The sequence below is a fragment of the Lemur catta genome, chromosome 5 (genome assembly GCF_020740605.2).
Source record: "Lemur catta isolate mLemCat1 chromosome 5, mLemCat1.pri, whole genome shotgun sequence".
Lineage (NCBI taxonomy): Eukaryota > Metazoa > Chordata > Mammalia > Primates > Lemuridae > Lemur > Lemur catta.
The window spans coordinates 1,434,426-1,460,927 of record NC_059132.1 but is presented as its reverse complement, the minus strand read 5'-3'; the positions used below and the strand labels follow the sequence as shown (position 1 = coordinate 1,460,927).

Genomic DNA, 26,502 nt, shown 5'->3' with positions numbered 1-26,502 from the left:
AGGTAAGTGCCTGCTCACCCCTCTCCCCTGTGTCCCGCAGAGCCTGGGCAAGGTCCAGGAGCCCCCAGCACGCGGAGAAGGTGAGGGGAGTTTGCATTTCCATCTGAGGGGCACCGGGCGGGGGTGACGGCTCTTGCTTCTTCACGTCTGAAGACTTAACTTTTGCTGAGAACATCTCAGGGTGGACGTGGGGCTGAGGGAGACACCTGCTGTCTTCCCGGTGAGAAGCCCCTCCCGGGTCCCGAGAGTCTCCTGCCTCAGATCTGGGTAAATGGAGAGGTCCCAATACATGGGACAAACTCCTACTGAAAAAAAAATTACTCATCACTTACCTGAAATTCTAATTTAACTGGGCATCCTGCATTTTATCTGGCAACTCTGGGTAAAACTGAAGCGGAGGCAGGTGTCCAGGTTCGGGGCACCTCGCGATCGGCCCGGGGGGGCTCCTCATTCCTAAGGGTGAGTCGGACCCGCGTCACCCCCGCCGTCTGCAGCCACAGGTCCGGCATTCTGGGCTCAAGCCCAGCGCTCCCCGGGGACAGAAGTTCCACCTGCCTCAAAGTAACTGTCTTCTTCCCTCAGCCCCTGCCCCAAGTCCCCTCGCTGTCCAGCCCCCATCCTAGTGACCCCTCCCCTTCCCTAGTGGCACCTTCCCCACCTCTGCGAGAAGCCTGCCTTGTGTCCTCACCTCCAGGACTCTCTGTGGTCAGAGACCTCCTCGCCCTGGGGGCACGGGCATGGAGGAAGGAGCTCAGAGGGGGATGGCCCCTTGCACGGTCACCACAAACCCCAAGAAAGAATTTCCTTTGCCTTGTGTGGGTAGGTGGGGGGGGCGCAGGAAGGCGAATGACCGGCCTCTTCCTTCTCCCACCCTTGTGAGTCTTCCCTGGAAAGGCGGCTTCTGACAGCGTCTCGCTCGTTCCCCAGACTCAGCCTTTCATTTGGCCGACAAACACGGACTGCAGCCCACCGTGGGGCCAGGAGCCGTTCTAGATGCTCAGGAAACACCAGAGCGAAAAAGAACAAAGCATTCTGCTCACGGAGCAATCTAGAAACATCACCAAAACTCAGCAGCAAAATAGTCACAGCGCAAACCGGAAGTCAAATTTTCACCGTCCGTATAAAGAACTTAGACTGAAAACTTTAGATTATTTCAAGAAAAACAGAGAGGAGATAAATAAAAGAATTCAAAAATAATAAAACAAGAACATTAATAAATACATTCAAGGTTGTTCTTTGGGGAAAACCAGACTTAAAATAGGCAAATACCAACAAAAAAAGATAAAATTTTAAATAACCAAAAAAAAAAAAAAAACAGGCCGGGCGTGGTGGCTCATGCTGTAATCCCAGCACTCTGGGAGGCCGAGGCGGACGGATCCTTTGAGCTCAGGAGTTCGAGACCAGCCTGAGCAAGAGTGACACCCCGTCTCCACTAAAAATAGAAAGAAATTATATGGACAGCTAAAAATATATATATAGAAAAATTAGCCGGACATGGTGGCACATGCCTGTAGTCCCAGCTACTCAGGAGGCTGAGGCAGGAGGATTGCTTAGGCCCAGGAGTTTGAGGTTGCTGTGAGCTAGGCTGATGCCACTGCACTCTAGCCTGGGCAAGAGAGTGAGACTGTCTCAAAAAAAAAATTAAAAAAATAAAAAAACAGATGTAGCAGGGACTTAAAAATTATAAGACACTTAGCTATTATTTTTTGCTAATGAATTTGAAGATCTCAATGAGAATGATTTTCTGTGGGAAAATATAAACTATCAAAATTGACCCTATAAGAATTTTTTAAGACCAATAATCAAAGAAAAAGTTGAAAATTTACCTCTACTGAAAACTCTAGGCTCAGATGTTGAATTTAACCTTCAAAGACACTGCTCATTTTTGTCATACAAACTGTTCTACCACATGATAAAAGATGAACAGCAATCTACCTTATGTTATGAAACTATCATAACCGTGACACCAAAATCTGACAGAAATAACAGGAAAAAAAATCCCATGGATAAACCTAAATTAAATACTAGAAATAGAATTCAACAGACTATTAAAGCAATACTACACAATGACAAAGTAGGGTCTATCCCAGGATTGAAAACTGGGATGGTGTCAGGAAATCATTCACGTAATCTCTCATCTCGGGACATCAGTTTTTTTAATGTTGGCCTCATGCTTAGACACCTGCTCAATTCAACATCCATTTCTCATGAAAATTCTAAATACCGGGAATAGAATGATACTTTCCAAACATAACAAAGTGTATATTGTATAAAGAATTTATCTTCTTTGAGGATACTGCTTACATCAAATGAGTGTCTATTTAATTATATGACACTAACAACGGGAAGAAAAAAATTTACTATATATAATATTTTCCCCTTGGTGTTTCTAAGGTATATTTATTATTTCACATTTACTATCACTGAAATAAGAATATCCTTCAATCAGTGTGTAAGGTTAACATTGAATGACTCCTTCTCCTCCCCACTCTGCCCTCCAAAAGCTGTGATTAAGTTGGTGCATCTTGCAGCAAGAGCTCACATCGGAGGAAGTAAGACGTATCTCCAACAAACTCACATCAGACCCACCAGCTCAACACTCTGGTCTTGATGTTAAAATCAGGAACAAGTCAGGGATGTCTGTTCTCATCACCATCATTATCTAACACTGCCCAGAAAGGCTCGATTGATACAATAAGATAAGAAATAACTATTAACAGTGAGACTATATAATCATTTCCACGCATTCATTCATGACAAGATCATATTTCGATAAACTTTAAGGTAATTTGATCTTAAAAAACCTATTAGAATAAGAATAGAGTTCAGTGCCATGGATACAAATAAATATGCAAAACTCACTAGTTGGCAAGGGTGTGGTGAAACAGACACACTCCTATACTAGTCAGAAGAATTTAAGTCGATACAACCATTTTGGAAATAATTTGGCAGTATATATCAGGAGTCTTTAAATGTTCATACCAAAAAAAAAAAAAAAAAGGTTAATACCCCTTGGGGTAGATAATAATTGTTTTCCAAAGAACCATTCTTTCCTACTAACAGAATCAAACTCTGGGGATCAGAGTCCCCAGACCAGACCTCAGGCAACCAGGGTAGTCCTGCTGCCTTTTGCCAGTGATGGGTCTAGGATGGGCACTTGACCCAGACCATGTACAAGAAAGCCTGCTGGAGACTTTAACCCCTAGAAAGAGAGAGCTCTTAAGAAGAAAGCTGGCTGGGCATGGTTGCTCATGCGTATAATCCCAGCACTTTGGGAGGTTGAGGCAGGAGGATCACTCGAGGCAAAGAGTTCAAGACCAGCCTGAGCAACAAAGCAAGACCTTGTCTCTACAAAAAACAGAAAAAGTAGCCAGGTGCAGTGGCGCGTGTCTGCAGTCCTAACTGATTGGAAGGCTAAGGCAGGAGGATCACTCGAGCCCAGGAGTTTGAGTTTGAAGTGAGCTATGATAAGACACTACACTCTAGCTGGAGCAACAGAATGAGACCCTGTCCCAAAGGAAAAAAAAAAGAAGAAGAAGAAGAAGAGGAAGAAAGACGTTTGCTCCTATCTCTTTCTTTCCTGCTTGAAATTCTATCAAACAAGGATGTGACGCTTGGCGCTGTGGCAGCCATTTGAAGCCATGAGGGGACACGCTGTCAATGCCATCCTAAAAGACAGGATGGACCTGAGGTTTTGGTTATGTCACTGAGCCATTGCTCTAGCCTGTACAGTTTTCCCTCTAAACTTACATCTGAACACATAGCAAACATCTATCATTCAGGGATGCCTGGCATCTTTTAAATAATTGTATTTTGGCAGTTTCACGTGAGTCCGAACTTCCTACACTACAAATCCAAAAATCCACTTCTCAGGCATCCTTATTGCTAGACCGAGGACGAGTGCCCCAGGTTCTGCCTATCAGACCCACCCATATGGGACGTGGAGTAAAAAGGGAGAAATGAAATGATATCCCCGTGCAAGGAACTCAGACTTCTAGTAGTGTGCCGTTGGAGACAACTGGTCCTTTTGAACAATCTGTGGCAGAGCTTCTGCAGGCGGGTCCCCGGGGTCACTCATGCCCTGCAGCAGCAGCAGGGATGTGTCACTGGACAGTCCCACAGAGAGGTGGAGCAGTGATCCCAGCCGCACCGCTCCTGGCTGACATGTCGAAACCTAGTTCTCTGCAACCCCCACCCCCACCACCCTCCAAAGCTGCTGAGTATCTTATATGAAGTCTCCTTTCTACTTAAACATCTACGGAGATGTTTCTATCTAGAGAAAGTAGATTCTCTCATTTGGAAATAAAAACCCTAACCTATAATTCCACCTCTAGCAATCTATTCCAAAGAAAATAATTCAAAACCTAGATAGAGCTTTACATGTAAAGATGACCGTTGTATTACCTGTAATGGTGAAACAATTTAAAACATGTTGCACAATGAGATACTTATGAAGTAATCTATGATAAAGCCACATAATGTCTCTATTATGAAACGTTTGTAATAACACGGAAAACTGCTCAGACTACGGTGCAATTGTGCAGAATCACATGCAGTCTGATCGCAGCCGTGTTAGTAGCAACGGGAGTCGCACAACCATTTCCCCACTTGAGTGAAGAGCTCCTCTCCCCTGTCCTGCACATGCCTCCTCTGGGGTCTGCCCAGCCCACGGCTGCAGCCGCCTTCTCACCTGCCCTGAGAGTCGCCCTCCCACAACCAGAAGTGGGGGGGGGGGTCCTGCAGCCTGTTTGCACCTGTGACACCCCATCCCCACCCCACCCCCACCCTCCTGGCCACGGTTGACGGGACCGGACCACTGACCCAAGCTGGGTCAACGGGCATCTTCCCCAGGTATATAGGCTCAGAATGAACCTACTGATTTCCTCGTGTGCCCGGACCTGAGGGCCAAGGAAGAGCTCAAGGGCGCAGGGTGGCCGTCCTCCTCCTCAGGGCCAGAGAAGCAGGGAAACTGTCTACAGAGAAAAAAGCGGGGAGCAGAGGGGAGAGAGGAGGGAGAAACTGAGGAAAGGAAAGAGGAGACTGACACCTTTCCAGGCTCTAGTCTCAGCCCATTCTTGAGTTCCAGCTTCCTTCCTGTCCTTGGTTTCTGAAAGAAACTCCTGTGTCCTTATAATAATTGTTTGCCATTAACTAGTTCGAGTGGGTTTTCTGTTACTCAAGGACGATTTGCTAACATGTTTCTAAAGGTAAAACCTCAGGATGCCGTGAACAACCTGCAGGCACCTCAGCATCTCTGCCCTCTTTCCTCTCCATCGCGGCCTTGACCTTCGCAGAGGCTGCCGCCTGCAGCCCAGCCACACAGCCAAGCTGGAGTCACCCCAGGCACGACTGGCCGAAGCAGCTTGGTGGCCGTGAGTTCCCGGCTCCCTTCACTGGGCTGGTCAGGCAGAGGAACCCAAGGAGAAGGACGGGAATGAGCCAGAGAACCAAAGTCACCTACCTAAGAGTGAGCCTGTCTTTGCTAGAAGGAAAACAACAATTTTGGAGCTGAACAGTTTGCTTAAAAAGTATTGGCCACTGAGCCCAGGCACGGTGGCTCGTGTCTATAATCTTAGCACTTTAGGAGGCCAAGGTGGGAGGATTGCTTGAGGGCAGGAGTTTGAGACCAGCCTGAGCAACATAGCGAGACCCCGTCTCTACAGAAAATAAAAAATAATAACTACAACAAGGAAGTCTTGGTCAGAGACAGAGGAATAGCAAGAGAAGATAGCCAGCCCGGAGACTGAGCATTCTGAAGAGAAAGCAGAGATCCGAGCAGCTGCTAGAAGATCCAGGCATCAAGGAGCTAAATGGATGAAAGGAAACGTTCAGGAAGTTTGCCGGGTGACTCCCCACCACCCTCGCAGAGGCTTTTGGAGCCTTGTGCATTTCTTTTGGATGCTTAATTGTACTGAGATCGTCGTAATGAAAGGAAGTCCAGTTCTATTCCGATGACACAGGGGACAAAACGATCTGTGAGCTACTTAGAGTATTGAGGATGGGATTCGGTTGTTGTAGTCCTAAAAATAAAGGAAAAGGAGCCACGGAAACAGTTTACGTCTTCTGAGGAAGCTGCTGGCGACCGCACGTTCAGACAACTCCCCGGCAAGGGGAGCCATGGCGTGAACGGCCCCAGCCGCCCTTGAGCCCTTTGCCATGGAGCCTCTCCAGGACGCCTGCTCAAAATGCAACTCAATCAGCGCTGATGAGCCAACTGCCCATCACAGTGATCAGAGCCTTTTCTGATGCAGAAAACTCAAGCGGAGGAGCCTCGGAAGGACCAGACCTAGCCAGGTGTCCCCAGCCTGCCCCCAGGGCCCCTCGGCAGCCTGGCTGGAGACAGCAGTGACTCTGCTCTCCCCTCCGCACCCTTGGGGTCCCCGTCACTGGAGACTTCGAGTGCTCCCCATCCCAGCTCCCATTCCTGCCACCTCTGGGGAAACGACCCACGTCCAGAAATGCCAGGTACTCCTTTCTGCTGAGACTCAGTTCCCCCAAGGAGACTTGGGCTCTCCGGGACTGCTGAGAAAGAATGGACTATCAGAGAAAGAACTTTCTGGAAAGTCATGTTTGCACATGTGAGTGCAGTTATTACACTCCCACAAGGGTCCAGAATATGGTCCTAAAAAGAAACATCTTTCTATCTTGTCTCCCTTATCCCATTAACTCTAAATCCTTTGATTTACTTTCTCTTCCCTCTTCCTCTCGACCACACTCTCGATTCCTTGATTATTTCTAAAGTCCCGTGTTTGAATAAAAAGATGAACCCGTCATAAAGAATTCCCCACACACAGTCTAACACACACCATCTGCACCCCCACACACAGCACGTCCCCCCGTCTGCCCCCCAAAACGGCAGAGGTGGCCCGCCAGGGAGCTGACAGTTCTAATTACGGAGAGAGGCTTGATTAGCATAACCACAGCAAAGAGAACTCTCTAGAGAATCCAGTGAAAGCCTGGAGAAACTCCAGACACGTCCGGGTGAAACACAGAGTTAGGGGAGAGAAGCGTGCTGCCCGCCAGGCTGCAGCCAGGGCTCGTGCCGGGATGAGCCCCCTCATTCATCCCTTCTCCTTCCTCCATCAACCCACCATTCCACATCCATCCCCGTGATCATCCATCTTCCCTTTACCATCCCATCCATCCTCCTTTCATCTCTCCAGCCACAGATTCATCATCCTCCGTCCTCATCCACCCTTTCATTCATCCGTCTTTTCACCCAGCCACCCACTTGTCCGTCTCTCTGAGCTCCATCCATCCATCCAGCTGCACCGTCTTCAGTCTCTGCATTTACGTCCTCAAAACACCACCCTGCTCCCATCCCTGTGACCCCTCCACTGTGTGCAGGGTCTGTGCCAAGTTCTGTGGCTGCAGAAATAAGCATGAGCTGTTCCCCGTCCAGAAAGACCTCTCAATCTGATGAACAGGGGCCTTTATGAATAAAGCCCTCACAGCCACTGCCTCTGCAGACCCGGGGTGTTCTCTCCGGGATCCTCAACCAGCACTTTCTGGCTGCCCCAGCCCTGGCCCTGTCACTGCGTGTCCAAGCAGTTGGCCACTGTCTGTGGTTTCTGAGCTGTGCCCTTCTCGGAAGCGCCTCAAGGTAACTCCTCCCAGCCACGTGCAGAGAGAGCTATCCGGTCCCCGCTGCCTTCTCTGTCTTCTCGAATGCTCAGGGCCACATTAGCTCCTCTCAGAGACGAGGCTCCAGGACCCTGTCCAGCCAAGCTGCTTCTTAACCAGCCGTATCGATGTTCAGATGGACTCCTCTCTCCCCTCTCCCCCAGGACCGGCAGGAAAGACGGAGGAAAAGGCAGAGATGCTGGCCCGCAGGACAGATCACCCACTTCCACACACCTGGGGCTCCCACGACTTCCCTGCACCCTCCCGGCAGCCGTGGGGGTGCGGGGACAGGGAAGACACGGGTCACTGTCTCGTTCTAAGATGAGGAAACTGAGGTTCCCAGGGGCTGAGCGACTTCCCCAAGGCCACGTTGAGTATCAGTAACAGCGATGCAGTAACGAGATCTCAGGTCACCCACTGCCCACCCTGTGCCCCCTTCCCTCCCACCCCTGCCCACGGGAGCTTTAGATAGGGGACCGGGCTGAGGAGGTGGGTCCCAGAGGGGCTCCTCCAAGGCCCCAGAACCATCCCACCCCCAAGCAGGGCGTGAGGAGGAGCCCAGAATTAGTTATTATTCAAGACCCCTCACCGCTGGGGCCCACCTCTCCCCCAGAAATCCTGGAAAGAGCACCCCGGAAATCCCACTGCCTTCGGCAAGCTCCAGGGTGTCACGCCTCTGTGCCTTTGCCTCAGTGTTCCTTCTGCCTGGAAGGTTCTTCCTACCCTCTCTGCTCGGAAGGGTCTCGACAGCCTTCAAGGCTCGGCCAGACGCCAGCTCACGCAGCCCCCCTGACGGCCCGGGCAGAGGGTCTCTGGCCTGCGACTGTCCTGTGAGCCCACGCTGATGGCACTCGAGTCTCAGCGCCCCTCCTGCTCTGAGCTCCCCGAAGGACAGACACAGAACCTGTCCCCTAGACAGTGCCCGAGGGGCGCACAGTAGGGACTCAGAAAGTGTTTCCCAAATAACCAGCCGGGAAGCTGCGGGCACCGGCAGCACCAGGAGCTCGGTGGCTCCGCTTAGACTCAGCCTCCCTCCATCCTCCCCGCGGCCACGGAACCAGCCAGCCCCGGAACCAGCCCCGGCGCCGCAGTGCCACCGGGACGGCCCTGCACAGCTTCACACCTGCAGGGACCCGCTCAGGTGACTCTCCAGCCCAACCCGACGCCCACCTCCAATTCTCCGTCCCTTTGCTGAGTCCCCACGAGCTCCAGGACCCTCCCTGCCTGCACACGCCCGAGTGACGTCCCCTCGGCTCCGGACGGGGGACATCAAATGTCACAGGTGATTTAGGTCACTCAGGAGCACACTGGGAGACTATCTGTCTGTGTTCTCTAGAAGACGAAGCTGGAGTGGATCTTGCTGGTTGCATTACCCCATTGACAGGCGGAAGTGACCCCAAAAGCGGCAAGTGAAATCACCACTTTGTAATCTACTAAAACAAAACCAATACCCAAAGACAGGTTTTTCTCTGCCATTTTATAGCAACTTCACCATTAAACTGTCTTTGATTGCAATTCATAACAATGAATAAAGCAAAGGGAAAAGGATCTCTTCGGCCCCATGGGAAACTTTATCCTGAAGGCTAATGATTTCCCCGTAAGCAAAAACGCGGGCGTCACTTCCAGGGTGGCTGCGGCTCACCGGGCGGCGAGTGGCAGTGACCAGGGTCACACGGCGCAGGCAGAGTGGTCGCCGTCCCTCCTGCCCGGAGACAGCCACCGAGTCCCCTCGCGCCCGCCCCCGCCTCGCTTAGGGCGTCGGGCCTGTCCCGGGTCTCGGCCTGCAGGAGCCTCGTGGTCCCAGGTCCCCGCCACGTGCATGTCCTCACGGCACTCGTCCGTGGAGTGCTCCCGTGTGCGTGGTCATTCGGGGTCTGTCCCCACCAGACTCCAAGCTTGATGACGGCAGGGACCTTAGAAACTGTTCGGTTTGTCCCTCACCTCAGTGAGAAGTTGCTGTATAAACAGTAATGAGCAAGGACAGGACGGGGTTCCAGTGCCACCAGCCGGGCGCCCTTCTCGAAGGCACAACAGACGCCCGCACAGCCCCGACTCCGCCTGTCACACACACACACACGGAACCGCAGGACACGTGGGGACCACGCCGGGAACGGGCTCGGGGGGGCCGAGAACCAGAGAAGCCCGTGCGAGCCCGGCCAGCGTGGGGTGTAGACGGCCCCGTTCCTTTAAAAAATGTGTAAAATCAAAACGGTCCCCAGAGACACAGACCTTTCCAATCCTAAGTCCAGAGAGACAGGTTTATGGATCATTATTAAACTGCTGAGAAAAGATATAAACCAGGAGAATATTAAACATAAATCAGACAAATGAGGCTGCGGCCCCATTAGCGCCGAGGAGACCCGGACGTGGGCTGCAGCACCTGCGTCTCCCGGACTCCGAGGGCGGGGCGGGGCGAGGTGGGGCGGGGCTGGGGGCGGGGCTGGGGGGGCAGGGCGGGATGAGGGGGGCGGGGAGAGGGGCGGGGAGAGGGGACAGGGCGGGATGAGGGGGCGGGCCTGGGGGCGGGGCGAGAGGCGGGGAGAGGGCGGGGCTGGGGCGGGGCGAGGGGACAGGGCGGGATGAGGGGGCGGGGCTGGGGCGGGGCGGGGGCGGGGCGGGGCTGGGGCGGGGCGGGGCGAGGGGCCAGGGCCGGGCGAGCACGGACAGGTAACATTCACTGAGCGCTTAGGAGGCGCCGGCGCAACACTGAGCACTTGCCACACGTACCGTTTAACCTTCACAGGCAGAGTCTGTCGTCACCCCCAGTCCACACGTCAGAAACCCAAGTTTGGAAGGTTAACTGCAGGCTCCAGGGCTGGGTCGCAGGGGAGAGGGGTCTGGGCCACCCGAGGGCTGGAACGGGGCCCGGAGAGCTCACAAGGGTCGTGCAGAGTGGAGATGCCGCCCACTCTCCCAGCCCAGATGGCGAGGTGCAGTCAGCAACCTGCCCCTCCTGACAGGTCAACACCTGCCATGAGGAAGGAAGCCACAGGGAACTGGGGTGACGCAGCTGTCTGCCCCCCACCCCACGTGCTCCTGTGGCCGGCCCCTGCGGCCCCTGCCGTGTGGTTCCGCCCCCCCTTTCACTCCCCTGGTCCCAACACCCCACTCGCAGGGCTCTCCGCTGCCCAGACAGCACTGCATCCTCACACACGTTGTTAGTCTTCACAGTCACCCCAGAAGACAGGACGATTGCCCTCATCTGCATTTTTGTAGATGTGGAAACTGAGGCACAGAAAGTTTAGATGCCTCACCCACCGACACCCGGCACACACAGGGAAGCCAGGGCTGGGCCAGGCCCCTCCAACACCGAAGTTCCGCCTTCTACTGCAGCCTCCAGGCCCCTGGACACCCCTACACCCAAATCTCCAAGCCCAGCCCCCCAGGTGGGCCAGGCCGTGGGAACCACCCCTCACTCCTTCCTGGAGCTGCACCTTCCAGCCTCCCCGCCCCCACTCCTGCCCCAGGGGCTTCCTGCAAACTAGCCCCTGGAGGTCACAGGTCACAGGTCACAGCTCTCAGACGCGGGAAAGCGCTGACACGCAGGCCCGAGTCAGACGGTCCCTGGCTACAGTGTGGCGGCATCAGGCTTCCCAACTGTTGTTTACTAATAAATCCCTGAGAATTTATAATAAAGCTGATGGGGCCTGACTGATGGGCCCACAACAAAAGGGAGCCAATTACCCCACACTCGCGGCTGTGATCCTAAAACAGATGTTTGAGTGTGTAAAATTACGGCGTGTGGTTGGGAGCTGCAGATACAATCCCAACCTTCCCCTTTATTGCCACTCGTAAATGTTCAATGTGGAGAGATCCACATCTGAAATTCAGCTGCTGCCATTTTGTCCCACGTTTCGGAAGCCCAGGCTACGTTTTAGAGCTGGTGTCTGGGTGATTTATCCTGCAACTCCAGCGAACAGCACACAGAAAAGAGCTGCACTCACAGTCCCCCAGGCACTGCGCAGCAGGGGACAGGCTGCCTGGGGCTCCCTGATGGCCCAGGCCTGCCCTTCGGAGGTTATGCTCCAGGTGACGCAAACGTGGACCAGCAGACTGGCCCCTGCCCCCCTTCGGCATCCCAGATCAGCCTGACTCTTGGCACATTTATACAGGCCAAATGGAAGGGTGGGTTCGTGCACATTTGGATGTGATTTGCACACAGGTTCTCTGGAACTTTCTCAGCCACGCACAGTGGAGACTCCAGGCAGCCCCGTAGCCAACCAGCCACTCGGCCCAGCCACTCAGCAGCCTCCCTACTGCCAGCCTGGCCCCTCCTACCCCACCCACCAAACGGGCCAGACCTCTCCACGGTGCAAAGCAGACCCGCACTGCTGTGTCCCAGCTTCAGGATTTCCCGCGGCTTGCCCGCACCCTCAGGAAAAAATCAAGGCCCTTGGTCCAGGTACAAAGGAGGTCCCTTTGCCTCAGTGGGAGAGATGCAAATGTTCTGAGCCCCGAGAATTCCCTCCCGAAGAGTTCACACCTCCCGCGGGATGCTGCTCACGTGGGTGACTTAACTGCTACGTCCCGCAAGGGGCCCCCGGTGTTGGCACAGCCCCTGACCCAGGCCCGGTGGCCACGGGCAGCCCCCAAGACGTGCTGCCTACACCTACTGAGCTAGCATGTCACACTCAGGCAGCAGTGGCCCCCGCAAAGGTTCTAGGGCTGAGGCATTGTGACCTGAGGGCCAGCTCTCTCTGTGCTGCAGGGGCCAAGGTAAGACGCCCTCCTCCTCCCCCTGATTGTGAGGCCAGATTTCTCCTCGCCTCACAGACCCTCTCGGGGAGCCCTGGCCTTTCTGTAATCTAACCGTGCTTACCGAGATGGTGTTTGTCCTCCTGAGTTTCAAAGGCCCCTTTCGGAAGAGCAGCGTCCTCCCAACCCCTGTATAAAGTCAGGGCTGCAAGGAGGAAGGGGCTTTTATGCGACTCCACACAGTGACAGCATCTGGTCAGCCATCCCTCTGGCCACTCTCTGGCCTGAGCACTGGCTGTCCCTGCTTGTCTGTGGGCCAAGCGGCTTCAGGGCTGGAGCAGAGGACATTCGGCTCTGGGAGAGAGTGACCGGGGCTGGGTGGTTCCCAGTGAGCGGAGGAGGAAAGTGGGCGGCGGGGGCTTACAGCCAGGTTTCCGTGGTTAAGGGGGCTCCCAGGTGCTGTGAGTAGACTCAGAGGGGACGTGCTTTTAGGAAAAGCGGTTCCATGTGTTGCAACAGGTATGGGCTGTGTTCAGAGTGGAGATCCCAGGAACCACACGTGGGAAGATCAGTTTGGGAAGTGTCCTCTCTCCACGGCCCCCTCCTCCAGGCTGTCCCCTCTGCCTCCACCCCCTCACCAGTGCAGCCAACACCCTCTCATCCTCGCTCCCCGCTGCCGGCCGCCTCCTCACCTGCTCCTCCTCGCCCCACGCAGGCTGTTGTCAGCCATCTGTTCCCCTGCCAGCCCCCTGGACTAAGTGCTGCGTGGGGACAGCTGTGGTCCTGTGTCTGTGTCACCAGCCCAGGGCAGAGCCCACGGCTGCTCAGAGAACGACTTTGGGAGGGACAAGCGAGCCCACAGATGAAGTCCAAGCTCCCACCTGTTGGGACCTGCAGGTCCCCTGACGGTTGCCATGGCACGTGGGCGACATCCCCCACCACAGCCCACAGGGAGGGGGGCCGTGGCAGCCATGCCAGATTGTCGGGAGCCATTTACTCTGTGAACTTAAATTAACAGGAAGCAATTTCATTAACAGATAGTGCTGCTTGACGAGCTAGCTCCAATTTAGGGCTTATTTTTAAAGTGTCCTTAAAAGCTGTGTGGAGTAGGCTAACAGCTGAACCTGATTTAATGGAAATTGCTGAACACGATGTCTCACCTGGGGACACTGGGGATCTCGAGGCCTTTCCCTCGGACTGCGAGGACCCCTGCAGGCCACGGAGCTATCCTCCAGCTTGAGGAAGGGTGGACGGGGGTGCAGACCGAAGCCAGGCTCTGGAGGCCGTGGGCTCCATTAGAGAAGGGACCTCAACTCAGCAAACGCTTCTCTCCCTGGGGAAGATTCCCACCCGGCCAAGGAAAGACACAGAGAGAGAATCGCAGTCACCTACCCAGCGAGGCCAGGGCGTGCGAAGCCCCAGGAGGCAAACCCAAGGCCAGCACCCCAGAAAGAGACGGCCACGTCCCCCCGACCTGGGGGAAACTGGACACTATTCACAGAGACCCAAAGTCCTGCAGTCAGAAATATTAATAGTTTCAGAGAAATTCCAAACTTTCCTTGGCATGTTTTCAGGAGCGCTTTGCATTTTCCTCTCTTCCTACCGCGCACAACTGTGCTCACCCCCTCTTCCCCTCCTGCCCGCGGCCCCGGCACCCTCAGCTGCTGACACGAACCAACAGCCCCATCGCTTCTCCTTGCCCGGCACCCAGAGTCTCCAGCCCCAGAGCGAAGGCACAGTCCTCACCTGGGAACTTGCTAGAAATGAAAGGCCCAGGGCCCAGGGCAGGCCCACTGCATTGGGGGCCCAGTAACCGCGGAACAAGCCCCCCGGGGTGCAGATGCACCCTGCGGCCCGGCCTCACCTCCAGGGAGAGCCCGGGGCTGATCCACCGTGATGCCTCTGCTCCAGCTTTGTCTCTTCTGCCCGCGCTCCTGACGGCGTCTCAGAGCCCTGGAACACAGGCCATGTCAGGAGAGGGGTGGGCGTGACGGAGGGGGCCGGGACCCTCACACGCTAGGAAATCCGTCTCGTTCCTGACACTCAGAACTGGCCCCTCGGCCTTGAGGCAAAGACAGGAGACCAAACTGGGTGTCAGGAGGGTCACCCGGCGCCGGGACGTTCCGAAGCTTTGACTCACTTCTCTGCAGCGGATGCCCAGGGCCCAGGGGCCATCGCTGCTTTCTGGAAGTCTCTATCCACAGCTGGAGACCCGCGGCCGGGCGGAGGTCTCGCCCCTGCCCCTTTGTGGGGCCACTAATGGGATCACGTGCGCCTGAGTCGGGAGCAGCTCAACTAAAGGGAGCAGTGGGGCCTCCAGCGCCAGGCAGGGTGGCGTCACGTGTCACTCCCTCCCGTCCAGGGACGGGGACAGGCCACGCTGGAGGAGTCCGCTGCGTCTGTGCCGTGGGTGGCCCTTCAGCACGGCTCGTGCGGAGCCCGGCCCCGCAGCCCTGGGGTCCGGGTCTGCCGCTCCTGCACGGGGCAGGGCAAGCCACCCGCCCGGCGTTGCCACCGTCACCCTTCCCGTCTTCGATGCCTTCCGCGTCCATCATCTCCCGTGACGGACGGGACTGGGGTGACCCAGTTTCACAGGCGAAGAAACTGAGGCTCCCAGCGGTCAAGTCCTTCCCCGTCGAAGTGCAGCCCGTGACGGGCCACCTGGGAGCTCGCCGGAGATGTCACTCAGGCCGCTCTCTGACTCCCTGGGCCGGAGTCTGCATTTTAACGGGATCCCCGGGTGAGTCGAGAAGCGCCGGGCTGGTCGCCTACCCAGGGCTGGGGTCGCCCGGACTCCCCTGTTGGCACCTGCAGCGCCGCGCTCCGGGCGGGAAGGGCCGGGGGTCGGGGGCGACTTTCTAGCTCGAGGCTTGTTCTGCTTTCGGCTGCCCTGAGGGGGGGCGGCCGCGACCCGCGACCCGCAAAGGCCTGGGCTCCCGGCCCGACCCGCAGGCAGGGGACGGGCGACAGCGCCCCCGCGTGGCGACACCGACACGGCCGCGCACACAGGCCCGGGCCCGCGGCAGGAGCGTCGGATTAAGGGCGTCCCTCCAAATAACGCCACATCCGGGGCGGATTTCCTGTGGGCAGAAGCCCCTCGTTCTGGCCACAACCTTCCGGAGATTGACCCTCTTCGGAGCAGCTGGCGTCGGAACTCCCGCTCTGCGCGAGTCGCCTGCTGCGGCCTCTGCTCGCCCAGAGCGTGGGGAGTCGCACGAGGTGACCCCAAGGAGAGCCCCGCTCCGGTTTCTCCTCTGACAACGTTGCCCCGCTGTGTTCCTGCGATCCGGAGCCGCCCCCGGTCCTGCTTCCCGCCGGCCGCAGAGGAAGCCCCTTCGCCAGCCTGGCCTCCCTCACCGCTGCAGGGGCCTCGATTTCCCCGCCCCGTGCAGCTCACGGGCTCCTCGTGCGACCCCCACGGGTCCTAGAAATCTACCCACTGGCGCTGCCCAAACATACCCTATCACCGGGCCGTCCTCTTCTAGAACACCTACTGATCTGGCTTATCCTGGAAATGCTTTGCTGGGATTTGCATCCTAGAAACGGAGCCCCTGAGAGGGCCTTCCTGGTGTTCCCAGCTCTCTCTTCACCAAGCATTAGCCGGGTCTAATCTAACAGACCGACACATTTGCATTAAGTTTTAAAGTGCACGTAGAAAGAGAACAATGTGAGACCTCCAGTGTGTAGTGGGTGGGGGGCTGTTAACCTGTGGCAAGAGAAGTTCTCCCTCCCCTGACACAGGATTCCAAACGTCACAGCCCACCTGGCCTTGGAGGGATGTGAACCCAGACACAAGTAGCAAAAAAGGCCCAAGACAAACAGCTTTCTATATTCTTACTCTGTGTGTTGTGCTTGAACCTGGTGAATCTCACAAGGAATTAGGAGTCCCCCCCTTCTCCCTGTCCTGACATGTGCCAACACTGGAGTCACAAAGTCAGGTTGGCCAGATCTGGAAAGCGATCTGTATTTTTCTTTCACATCTTCTGAGGTCTTTCTTCCCTTCCTCGACCAGCCAGAAACTTACACCTTTAGTTTCCCAGATGTTTCCCCTACCTCAACTTGGCCATTTTGCCTCCTAGACTGACACTTAACAGGTCACCTCCTTCATTTCCATACTTCTTGCAGCATCTGCTCAAAAGAACAGCATCCGATTCACGAGGACAGCAACTTTCGAAGTTGGAGGGTCCTGTCCCAGGGCTACCCCAGCCAGAGCCAAGAAATGCACTGACAACTGCAAGACTCCCACGGTCTCCAAGTAACTGCCAGGAGCTACCCCCATTCACACACAGGACCATGGGCACAGGACGACACCCGACCTCCTTCCTCCCAGACTGACGTCCCATTTTACACAGGCCAAGCTTCTTGACCAGTCAGCACCTGTGGCCATGCTGTTCTTTGGGAAGGTATCAGGCCTGGCACTTACCTTTATGCCATAACCTGCAATACCCACCCAGCTCCTACGCCTCTGAAGGACACCCCACAGCACCTCACTCTGCTGGCCACTACTGCTTCCCACATCTGAGCCCCCTCGTCCCGCACCTTACACATCATCGTTCCTCTCTGGCAGCTCCTTGTTTCTTTCAAAGTTTCCACTTCCTCTTCCTGACACGTCCAAACACAATCCTTCATTCCCTAAACCAGAACTGCAGCTCCAGCCAAGCTTTCTTCCACACCCACCTGCAGCCTCAACCTCTTTCAACTGCAGCCCGTACAACTTCTCAATCTTATCCCAACTCCCACTATCATCTCCAAAGACTCCAAAAGACTTGAAGCTCCATATACCCAAACACAGCTTTTATTCCAGGTTTTAAACTTTGAAGCCATTCTTTTTAAAATATACTTCCAGTTTTTTAACATTGTAAAATTCCTAAATGCTTATCATAAAAATATTTGAAAACACAAGCAATAATTTGCAAATATCGCCCACAATCCCACCCTGAAGAAGAAACCACTTCATTTGAAAAAAATCTTTCTGGTTTTTTTAATGCAAACACTTTTCATGTTCTTTCCAATCATGGGAGATTCCTGTGTGCTTTTATAACCTACATTCCTCATGTAAAAGTTTAAATAGACACCTTTCTGCTAAAGCCACTGGAAAATTACTGAAATAGATCAAGTATTCAGATGAGCATACTACCAAAGGCCAGATGAAGAAACAAAAATCATCAGGCCCCTAAAGACCGCCTCACGTTGCCTTGTCACTACCCCACGAATGGTAACCACTATCCCAGCACGGTTTTCAGTTGGAACCAGGCTCAAACCTTCCCTCTTCCTCCAGGTACCAAGAACAGCCATTTCCTCCTCCATTTGGCTGTCCACACAAACGTGGATTTTTTATTTTTTTAACAGAGACAGGGTCTTGCTGTCCCCCAGGCTGCAACTCCCGGGTTCAAGTGATGCTCCTGCCTGGGTTTCCCGAGTAACCAGGTAACTAGGGTTACTGGTGCAAGCCGCCAGGCCTGGCTGAAGTGGACTATTTTGAAAGCCCCACCACCTCCACTTTCCCCAGGACCTACTCATTCTACACACATCGTATGGGCACTCCTAAAATACCCATCATTCTCCATTAAAAGACCTCCTGCAACAGAACCCCAATCTCTCAGGCCTCCCCAACTCTCACAGTCCCCCCACAAAAGCCACTTTCGTGCTTGAAAAGCATCCCACCCACCCCCCGTCCAATGCTCTGCCTGAAGCCGGTGGAGGTTCTGAAAGGAAGTTCACACACTTCGAGCCGAAGCTGTCCGGCTACACGACCTTCACACCAGCCCTGGTTTCACCCCAACACCTTCCACAGTGACATGCAGGGACACCGGGACACTTCATGGATAAACAGAGCCGTTACTCTTTCCGGGGGAGCCCAATACTCCCATAAAACCTTAATAGCTACGGTCCGGCTGCACACTGCTGGCTAGTCCCAGGCTATTAATACTCACCTTACCAGGGGCCCACTCTTCTCTCAGGGACAGAGCAGCTCAGGAGGAAAGCAGACGTGGATCAGCCACGTTCCTTGGACACATGACTCGGACAGGCCCTGGCAGGTCCGCTGCTCCCAGCACAGCCAGCAGACCAGGACTGTGTGACGTGGCAGGACCCCAGGAACAAGGCCCCTCCTCTTACAGGCCCCAGCCCCCGGCGGTTCAGGCTTTTGCTGGCCTCATCCCCTGTGACCACCCCTCACCACCCCACATCCACAGCACACACACCCCACACTCGGCCCCCACGGCCAGGGCCGGTCACTGCTCCAAGCACACTCTGGGCCGTGCTATTCTCTGGGAAGATCAGGCCTGGCACTTACCTTTATGCCATAACCCCATTTTTTGCTATTGTCAAAATCCTCAAAATAAAGCCCAGTCACAGGAGCAAGATAAAGATTCCTATGTCTGAGGAACTGGGACAAGACTCAAAAGGAGAGAATGAGCACAGACAAGAGCAAGCAACTTGCCAGCCAGCAGGCAGTACCTTGATTCTTCTTCAGATAGGAGGTCTCCAGGAAAGCTAAATTGAAATTAAGCTAAGAGGGCTCCTTCTCCCAAAGGAAAGTTTTTATTGAAAACATACGTCCGTGCGCACACACGCACGCACGCACGCACGCGCACACACACACACACACACACACACACACACCCCAACAGCCTTCATTATGAAATTAAGGAAACCATTCCTTTGAGTGTAAGACAGGTTTCTTTTATTAGTTTCTCCTAAACTTGTCTCATGTTTACTGAATGATTTTCTTAGTGTAAGAATGTGACCTGGAGCTTTAACAAACCAATTTGGGTAATGCAACCGGGATAAATGCTTGTCTACACACAAGCCATCAACTGTCACTCTATGGCCTGGCCCCATGTAAACCCAACTGGTCTCAGAGCCTGTCTAAAACAGGGAGCGAGCAGACCATATCATCTTATTTCTAGTTTTAACTTCAAGTTCCCCCCATCCCAACACCTATACCCTTCCCCACACACAAAAAAAAAATTTAGAAGAAATGGCCATTAAGGACTGAGTCAGTTGCATAAGGGTTGGCTTAATCCTGTAGCCAGAGTTTCAGACAGACACTGGCCTCCCAGCCGGCCGGCTGGAACTCTCGAAGCGTGACACGCAGAGGACGAACCAGAGGATGCTCTAAGAACAGGGCCCGTCCTGGTGCTGTGAGGCCGCCATGCATGCTTGTACACCAACATGAACATACTTCCACCTTCCTCCTCTGAGCAATTGTTCTCGACAGCATTTTGGAGCTTGTAACACTCTAATAACTTTTCCATGTAGAGACAGACAGAAACTTATTCTAACTATGCAAGATACAATCCTAACAACATAGGCCAATATTATCAGAGAGATACTCTGTTATACAGAATAGCAATTATTACAAAGATCCAAAACGTAACCAACAGAGCTCATAACAGTTTCTAAGGCAGGTACCAGCTCTGGCCTCTAATACAGGCTTCCCTTGGAGTTTCCAAAATGCCTCACTCCTACCGACACTGCCCTGAACACTGGTCTGAGGAATGCTTCGGTGCACCTGGCGCTGGCTGCACAGGTAAGAATGGGGTGTTGCTATGACATCAGGCACCACACTTCTTTAACACTAATGTCAGACTCATCCAGTACAATCCAGTGTATCTTCATTTTCTGTATGCTCTGTCAGCTGTTTAACATGTACAAATTGGCATATTGATGACAGATATTAACACTTAACACACAAGTGATTCTGAATGAGCTAAAAAGAAATTTTAACTCTTATCCTAGGAGTTCAAGCTATACCTCAAATTTACACAGAACATCTCCCACCTGAACAGGCCAGGATACAAATCTTTACACCATAGTTAACAAGGATTGCTTCCTCGGTTAAATTTACCATGCCTATACCCAACAGTACATCTACCCAATTCTAACTTTCTGAAGAGAAAATTATTTGGAGACTTTGATGCTCGGGGTATTAGTGAACATCCTTTCAGGAAGAGCCTCTAGGTCTAAAACCCTCAGTTAACAACTTGCTCTAAGTCAGGGGGGTCTATTTTCCCAAGAGCAGAACATGGCGTTTATAATGAGGGCTCTTTTATGCGGAGAAGGGGGAGAGAACAGGGGAGGGGTGGAGGGGAAGTGGAAGGAAGCCCAAAGCACACCCTTGCTGCTCTGCTGTGACTCCCCGCCATGCTCTGCTCTCACCCTCAGAGGGGGACCCCTCCCCTCGCCAGGCAGGGAGCCTCGGCGGCAATCTCCACAACGGATTTTTGAAGCATAGTTAGAGCTCCTGCCATGTAAGTCATAATGAAAAGTCTGCTGGATAGCTAGGTATAGCTTTTGCTACAGCTCAACTTTCCCATGTAAACGTATTCTTGCAGACGCATGATTAAACATAAAAGGAGTGAAGCATAAGCTCAGTAAGACTAACTGGGCTTCTAAATAGTACCATTATGAAAAAGATACAATGCACTTAATTTCTGTATCTAACTATTTAGAAGTCAAAATGCTCCATACATATCCCCTCCCCCAAAATTCCCTAAAAACTAAGAAATCTTCAGTATTCACTTGCTCTAGTTGATGTTTAGAACAAAGTTGACCACTTAAAGCTTTATAATAGTCTGTTTTAATATAAACAGGTGTTGGAATCAATCAATGTCCATTTCAGGAAGTTTCTTGTCCGAATCCGAAGGCGCAGCTGTGTCTGCGCCCTGCTCAGCAGCCTGAGGGCCGGGGCTGTCTCCTTGGCCGTCCACCGGTCCGTTCTGCTCTGCATTTTTTTGCTCCTCTTTTGGAGGTTCCACTTTGGGTTTAGGCTTTGAAATTATGGGGCTACAAATATTCATCAGCTCCTAGAATGAGTGAGAGAGAGAACTGTGGTTTCCTATAAACTAACAAATTTTACAGACATGCTAAACCCAAATCCACCCTCTCCCACCAACCACCAACCCAGAAGCGCACATGCAATGATGAAAGTCCCGCCAAACGTCACCTGAGGACTATTAACAATGCGGCTGACAAGGACAGGCTATGATATGAAGGCGTAATCACCTTAATTTTAGCTTCAATCTCCTTTGACTTGACCACCGGGTCGGCGGTCGGGCTCTGCTTGTTCTGCAGGTGCAGCTTGCTGTTCATCCACTCCATGGCCTCGCTCATGCTCTTCTCCACCTTCGCCATGTCCGCGGCGTCCAGGTGCTCGTACTGGTCCTCCTGCAACAGCAGCGGCAGACGAGCGTTAGAGGAGGAGTCTCGCCCTCCCCGAATGCCGCCCAGTTTGTTGCCATCTTTCAGAAAGATGAAATCTTAAAAAAAGTGAAGCACATAGGGCCTCACAACCTAAACAGACATGAAATTATTCAAGAAAAGAAACATAACCACAATTTTTAATAGTCACGAAACAGATTTAAAGGCCAAGAAAATAAATGAGGTGGTAATTTAAAGGTTTCCATAGCTGCACATGTTTGATACAAACTCTTATAAAAATAATTTCACAATGCAAACAAATTTTATTAGATACAAGAGTTGAGGTTTAGGCATGGTAGTTCAGAACCAAAATAATGATTACAATTTTTAAAAGAAGGCCTTTCAAAAGTAAAATTTAAAAAAAAAAAAAAAAAGCCCAATGTATCATTCTTAATGTTTTACACTGCCATTACATCAAGAACCTAGAGTCTAACAGAGTGGTTAGGACCCAAACTTTGGAGTCAGACTTCTGGCTAAATGCCAGCTCTCTGGGTGTTGCCTAAGGAAAGTGAGGCTTGAAGAAGTTACAAGTTATCTATAAAGGCCAATACTACCACCTACTTCATAAGGGTACTCAGGAAGGTGCAGATTCAATGACACAATATATTTATGGAGCATGTCATATAGTGCTCAGAACTATCAAATTGTCATAGTCTTACATCTGTGTAACAAACCAAATTACACACCTAATACATTCTCAGAAGGATCAGGACAGAGCATGCTATGTCAGACACGGATGAAGCGTTTCACAACAGGAAAAGGGAACTAAACAAGGCTGCTCAATTTCAGATTCCACCTATTAAGAAGATGCAGCAAATCCCACAGTTCTTATTAAGAGTCTAAACCATTACACATTTATATCCAAAGTAAAACAAGTGCTATTAAACAACAGCTAAAGAGAAAAAGAGGGAAAATACTGTATAAGTGCCTCAAAACTTATCTTTACCAAAATAAGAGTAGGGAAAGGAAGGAAAGAAGGTACCTTGTTTTTGAAAGCGCTGATCACTTTCATGTACTGTTGGATCTGTTTCCCTAGTTCTTCAAATAACTTTGGTCTTTCTTCAGATTCCTGGAACCGCAACTTAATAGGCTGACCTAGATTCTTAAAAGAAAGAATATACAAATTCTTCATAGGGCAGCTTAAAATATAAGAGTTGTACTGTTTCTGCTAAGATGGATTATAAAGTGCATTTAACTGCCATGTGCTATGCAGGAGAAGTCACTTCCTTCCCCACCCGCTGGGAACAGGAGGCTGCCCCAGGGAGGACCGGAGAGTCTGCCCCAATACTGCTCACTGTGGAGCGGATTCAATTTGCCACCTGAGCCCTTATGCTCAAAACACAGTGGGGAGACAGCCAAAAATTAGGTGCCTCCTAACAGAGATACACAGCACTAAGTAGGAAGTATACTTGCCTAAAATAAAATTTTATTTAATTTTTTTTTAAGCCGCCTGAATCAGATGAAGCCTCTAGATCTAACCACCAATTTAACAAAGTTAACCACCACCCTGGAAATGAAAATTGGTGAAATCAGACTAGGGGAAATCCTACAGGACAAATGATCCAGTTTCTTCATCAAATAAGAGGTAAAAAACAATGAAACAACTACAGACACAGATTTAAGAGACATACAAATAAAATGCAGGAACCTTATTTGGATACTAACTGCAACTGAAAAATCAATTATGAAATAAATGAAACTTGAAAAGCGAATACTATAGCGTTATTAAGAAATTTTTAAGGTGTGATAAATGGTACAGCATGAGGTTGTATATTTTTTCATTAAAATATTTTTGGATTAAATTTAACATGAGAGACTTGCCTCAAATAACAGAGTAGAAGAAAGAGAAATAAACAAACTGAAAATAGTTGAAGCTATAGTCCCTTTACTTTCACGTGTTTGACATCTCCCGGAATAAAAGGTAAAACAAACACACACACACAGGAAGGACCTCAAGGAGAGTCTTACTATTCCTGCCAGAACGATATATTAAACTACAGGTACTATCCTTGAGAAATTCCCCTCAAGAGGTAGTCATAATGGCCCAGTTCCACAAAAAAACAGGTAATCCAGAGCTAAAACTAAAGGCAAATGTGAAAAGTTCATTCTTGTGCATTTCCATCCTTTTCCAAACAAAAAGCCTCAATTTTAGATAATACTTTACAGTTTTAACCCTAAGGTTTAACGACCAGATTTTTTAAATACTAAACAAGATACTTTGCTTTTATCAAGAATCAAAACTACATAAACAGCCCTGCCCCAAAGGCCCTTCAGGTGTCTTTGAGGAATTGACTGTATCTTGCTAGTTTCTGCATCTCTTGACAGTAACAATGCACTAAATCTCCAATTCAATGAAGCACTGTAAGTCTAAACTGAATTTTCAAAAACAATTCTTTTGTTATTATGAGGTTCTAAAAGTGAGAATGATCATTAGCCTACACCATAAAGGGTACAGTTCATCAAACAGCATGTCCAGCCTGCCTTCTTTACTTGACAGGAGAATTCCTCCCAGCTTTGAGCTCCTCTCTCTGAAAGCTTCAACAAGGGTTTGGGATACCTTCGCCCTCAAGGGTCACTTACTTTTAATTCAGCCAGTTTATCAACATAAACTTGCTTTGGCTGGTCTTCTCCTTCCTCATACAACCAATTTTCAGTATCTTCTAGTTTCAAAGTAAAACTGTTACGATCCTAAAGATAAAGAAAATATTGTAATTAGGTCAATTAGGTCAATCAAAAACCAGCTGAACCACCCATGCAGTCATGAGTACAGAATGCAAAGATAGATCTCGGATTTGCTTTAAAATACAGGTTGGGAGGAGATGGGAGATACAGAAAACAATGTTGGCAAATGTTACCCTGGACAGGTATGTGGGGTTTACTTTATTACTCTCTCTCCACTATAGGAGACTTCCAGGTATAGCTGAAAATTTCAAAACGAGAAACTGTGTATTTAAAAGCAAGTGAGTTAAAATAAGCAGGGAAGGTGAACTGATTTAAAGAAAGGCACAAGGTAAATAGTAGCATTCAATGTGCCAAACACTGATTTGTCAAAGTGACTAACTGAGCCCAGCGGCTCCTGTCTGGAGTCCCAGTTTTCAGGAGGCTGAGGTGGGAGGATCGCGTGAGCACAGGAGTTTGAGGCTGCAGTGAGGTATAATCAAGCCACTGCACTCCAGCCTGGGCAACAGAACAAGATCCTTTTTTTTTTTTTTTTAATTAAAATGTTGTGCAAAGACTATCTTTAGGAAACACGTAATTACGTAAAGAAATACGTAATTAACTATATAAAACTTCCCCCTCAACACAAAATACACTTTTAATAACTTTACTATACACACAGAGATGCAGACTTCCCTTCTAACCCATTTAACGATGCTCCCAGCAGACACACAAAGCAGCTGGGCACATCCCGGCACACTTACATCTTCACTCACAAACTTCTCATATTCACCACTGAGCTTGTCTCGCATTTCATACACATATTCTTCCACTGCGTTCTTCGCATCGTTCCGCTCCTTCTCCAGTTTATCCTGCATGATCATCTTACCCTGAGAACATTAACATTATGCATAAATTAAACATTAGGACAACTGAGACAATTTCCACTTAAATGCTAACAGAACTATAAAAATGGAGAATTCTTCACCAAATCCTTTTAGTTCTGTGAGCCACTCAACAAAGCAGAGCTGGAAGACTAGTCCTCAACAAATTTTGAGACCAAGAAGTGAGATTTTTGTGGGAGATTAGGGCAAAGCATTAAAAATATCAAGGTGCAGAAACTCCAAAGCAAAAATAAATGCAAAGGCCAGGCGCACTGGCTCACACATGTAATCCTAGCACCCTTAGGAGGCCAAGGTGGGAGGACTACTCAAGCTCAGAAGTTTGAGACCAGTCTTAACAAGATTGAGACCCCATTTCTATAAAAATTAGAGAAATTAGCCAGACGGGACGTGTGCCCATAGTCCCAGCTACTCGGGAGGCTGAGGCAGGAGGATCACTTGAGCCCAAGAGTTTGAGGTTGCTGTGAGCTATCATGATGCCATTGCACTGGGGTGACAGAGCAAGACTGTCTCAAAAAATATATATATATACATATATATATATGTATGTATCTATAGTTAGAATGAACAATATTAGCACAACAAGGCAAACATAATCATTAAGTCAAGGAATACTTTAAAAATAACTACAATAAAAGAGCAGAATTGGAATGTTCCTAACACAAAGAAATGTTAAATGCCTGGGGTGATGGACACCCCAATTACCCAGATTTAATTCCTATTGCATGCCTGTATCAAAACACCACATGTACCCTACAAAGATACACAACCATTTTGTACCCATAATAATTAAAAAATTTTCAAAAGAAATTACTGGTTCAATGTCAAAAGGTAAAAATACTATTGTTATTATTATGGAATATGAAGAAAAAATCAAATTTATTCATGCAGTATAAATGCCAAAGTTTCTACAGAACAAAATTATTCTAAGATGCACTGGATACCTAATAAGAAACTTCACAGACAACACTTGGGACAACAAATATGCTCCAGGATCCCAAACCTTGCGTCACTCGCTGTAATAAGAGTTAATGAATTTGCACAGTGACTGGCAACGGGAAGGAATAAGCAAAACAGTGCCACCATTAACACTATGTGACCTCTCCTACTGATCAACTTCCATGACCCCCAACCTCAAATACCCAACTCTCTAGTGAGCAAACATACATCCACACCCAAAACTGAATGCTACTCCCCTACAGCAAAGACACGTCACAGATCTTTTAACAGAGCTTCTACCAACACAGACGCTGTGTTAGTATCACCATGAACAGACTCGGACACACCATGGGATCGTAATTTAAACTTGTCCTTACGGTACACAAAAGCCTACATCATTTTTTCAAAGTCCAAACAACCAAAAGTACATAAGGATCACTAGAAACAGAGTCTGAATGCCATGGTCACACTGATTTGTTAG

General features: G+C 50.6%; 1 protein-coding gene across 1 annotated transcript in view; it reads right to left on the bottom strand.

The window, feature by feature from the left end:
• Positions 1 to 18,980: 18,980 nt before the first annotated feature.
• Positions 18,981 to 26,502, bottom strand: part of HSPA4 (heat shock protein family A (Hsp70) member 4) — a 40,556-nt gene continuing 33,034 nt past the window's right edge. Inside the window, exons 15-19 of the mRNA XM_045550781.1 lie at positions 24,945 to 25,070; positions 24,103 to 24,210; positions 22,505 to 22,624; positions 21,328 to 21,489; positions 18,981 to 21,128 (exon numbers count right to left, since the gene is read on the bottom strand). Of these exons, the coding sequence (XP_045406737.1) occupies positions 20,925 to 21,128; positions 21,328 to 21,489; positions 22,505 to 22,624; positions 24,103 to 24,210; positions 24,945 to 25,070 (720 nt within the window). The 3' untranslated portion in view covers positions 18,981 to 20,924. The remainder of the gene's footprint in view (positions 21,129 to 21,327; positions 21,490 to 22,504; positions 22,625 to 24,102; positions 24,211 to 24,944; positions 25,071 to 26,502) is intronic.